Below are 3,008 nucleotides of genomic sequence, written 5' to 3'. Positions count from 1 at the left end.
TGAAAAGAAAAAAAGTCCTTTGATCCAGAAGGATACCAAAATAAAAACAGCACGTCCTCATCTGTTGTTCTGAACATTCCCATGCTTCTATCTCTGCCCTGTGTGCCATCCTCCCTCCCCTGCCCGTACCTCGCCGACAGCATCAGGCAGGACTCAGAAGTCTCGATCTTTAGAGCATAGGGCACTTTCTCCATCACAGGGCGGCTGACCTGGAAAACCAACAGCAGCCTCCTTCAGGGACAGGCAAGTGCAGACTGGCTTCTCCCGACAGCAGATGACAGTGGGACCATGCCCACCTACTGCCATTCTCTAGCCTCAGGGCATACATTTCTGTGATGGCAGGTGCTGTCCCAGGGGCCTGGCTGTCAGCTTCATCATCCTTGGCCACTCACCCACCGCTGGGAAGGCCATGGAACATCACAGTCAAGGCCCAGCCTGGGCGACCCCAGGTGTAGTGTCATATTGGACAAGTACCTGCCCAGTGACCATGTCTCCCATGGCTTTTTCTAACAGTCTCCTTGGTGGAGCTTTTGATTCCAAAAGGGAAGGAATCTCCATGCTAAGAAAGGGCTTCCTCCTTCCCCTTCCCCACAGCAAAGCACCTATAGGATCAAGAGAGATGGCACAGTGCCTCTTATAGCTCTCCTGGCCATCCTTGCTTCTGCCCTTGTCAATGACAATACCTGTGGCTCCACTGTCCCACCTCAGTGTTTCCCTCTCTCACCTTAAGCCCGCTGCTGCACCAGAATTAACTTCCCAAAACCTCCTGCTCCTCAAAGTTCCCAATACTTCCCAAGCGTTTCCATCTTTGGGACCAAGTTACACAGAGCTAAGCCCCACACATACACCCGTGTTCACAGCAGCATTACAACAGCCAAAAGGTGGAAACCACCCAGTGTCCACTGACATGGGAACAGATAAACACGATGTGGCCTATCCACACCATAGAAGGAAACTATGACCCATGCTACAGACAATAGGGATCAATCTTGAGGACACTGTGCTAAGTGAAACAAGTCTAGGATCAATACTGTGTGACTCCATTCATTCGAGGTACCGAATAGTCAAATTCATGGAGACAGAATGGAACGGTGGGTGCCAGGGGCTGGGAAGGAGAGGGGAATGGGGAGTCAGTGTTGAATGTGGGCAGTTTCAGTCTGGAAAGGAGAGGAAAGGGTTCTGATATGGATAGTGGTGCTCGACGCACAGCAGTGTAAATATGCTTAGTGCCACAGAACTGTACATTTAAAAATGGTTACTTTTAAAATGGTATGTGTATTTTACCACAATTTAAAAATTAACGGACACCTACTTGTTCTCCCAACTCAGGCCCTTCCTTATGCAATATCCTCCTCATAGGATGCTCCTCCCTCCCTTCCTTCCTGATCCAACCAAATATTAACCACTCTATGGATTCAGTCCCCTCCTCCTGGAAGCCCTCCATCCCCCTCCCCTCTCCCTGCGCAACTTACAGCACAAACCTGCTGTAGCCCAACTCTGTCCGCAGGCCTCCCTCTTCCAGCTGGTCTGGGTGCTCCTAAGAGCAGGATGCCATCCCCCTCTCTCCTGGGGTCTCCTTGTCCCCCAACCCCAGGGTGCCTAGCACCAGACACTTACCTTCATGTTGGCCACAGGCAATGTGTTCTTCAGCCGGTACTTCCCATCCTTCTGGGGATAGGTGTACAGGAGCACATCGTTCATCTAGAGAGAGAGAAACACTGTTAGAGGCCCTGGCCCCAGAAGGCTGTGCCAGGCTTCTGCCCTCAAAAGATCCCTGAGCTCCGGTGTGCACAGGCATTTTGCATTCCTCAGTTACCTCACAGGTGAGCAAAAACATTGTGGGGAAAACGTGAGCCCCTTCCCTGCCACTCCACTCCTAGTTTGATGCTCGAGAGGAATGCATGCACATACCCTCAAGTCATGTGTGAGAATGTTCACAGTGGCTTTATTTGTAACAGCCAAAAAGTGGGGACAATTCCAATATCTGTCTGCGGGTGAATGGATAAACAAACTGTGGTCTATCCATACCACAGAATGCCTTCTAGCAACGGGAAGGAGCACCCTGCCAATGCACACCACCACATGGATACATCTCAAAATCATGCTGAATGAAGAAGCCAGGCACAAGAGAGTATATGCTGTTTGATGACATTTCTATGACATTCCAGAACAGGCAGAGCTAATCTAAATACGGACAGAAGTCAGGCCAGTGAGTGACGGGGGCCCTCGGGGTTGGGAGAAATCAACTGCAAACAGGCACAGAGGAACTTTTTGGTGGCTGGAAATGTTCCATATCTTGACCTAGGTGGTGGTTACACTGTGATATACACTTGTCAGTACCAACTAACACATATGCTTAAGATTGATACATTTCACTCTATAAAAATTAAAGCTCCATAAAGTAGAAGGAGTGAAAGCTAAGGAAGGGTGGGGAAGACACCTTGAGGAGAAGGAAGTGGTGGGCCTTGCTTGCTGCTATACTTCCAGTCCCCTGCACGGAGTAGGTGGCTCAATTAATATTTATTGAATGAACAACTAAAGCTCCTCCCACATCAGGGCAGACAGACTTAATGAAAGTCACTTTATCTCCTTAGGAGAGACTATTTCTGGTTAGCTAAATGGTTTCAGGTGTGAGAAGAGGAAGGAATCACGCTCAGGGTTGTAAATCCTGACCATGTTATGGTCCAGCGTTGAGACTTGACCAAGCCCTTTCCTTGGCTGAGTCTCAGCTTCCTCTCGGAAATGGGAGAAACCACCACCATTACCTTATCAGGGACACAGAGAGAATGCCCTCTCCATAGGTGGCCAAGATGAACCAAGGGTGAGCCCTCTTCACTGGGGCCAAATGAACCAGAATAAGCCCACCAAACATGGAGCCAACAGGAACCAGGGTGAGCCCTGGACACATGGCACCAACAAGAACGAGGGAGAGCTCTCTCCACATGGCGCCAACACGAACCAGGGAGAGCCCTCTCCACATGGCGCCAACACGAACCAGGGAGAGCCCT

At 50.1% G+C, this 3,008-nt stretch overlaps 1 protein-coding gene across 1 annotated transcript in view; it reads right to left on the bottom strand.

Annotated features, from left to right (window-relative positions):
• The window catches only part of FGD5 (FYVE, RhoGEF and PH domain containing 5), a 116,747-nt gene that overhangs the window by 7,025 nt on the left and 106,714 nt on the right, over positions 1 to 3,008 (bottom strand). Inside the window, exons 13-14 of the mRNA XM_037730142.1 lie at positions 1,618 to 1,701; positions 130 to 209 (exon numbers count right to left, since the gene is read on the bottom strand). Of these exons, the coding sequence (XP_037586070.1) occupies positions 130 to 209; positions 1,618 to 1,701 (164 nt within the window). The remainder of the gene's footprint in view (positions 1 to 129; positions 210 to 1,617; positions 1,702 to 3,008) is intronic.

Source organism: Cebus imitator, unplaced genomic scaffold (genome assembly GCF_001604975.1).
Source record: "Cebus imitator isolate Cc_AM_T3 unplaced genomic scaffold, Cebus_imitator-1.0 Scaffold332, whole genome shotgun sequence".
Classification (NCBI taxonomy): Eukaryota; Metazoa; Chordata; class Mammalia; order Primates; family Cebidae; genus Cebus; species Cebus imitator.
This window is presented reverse-complemented; position numbering and strand designations above follow the sequence as displayed.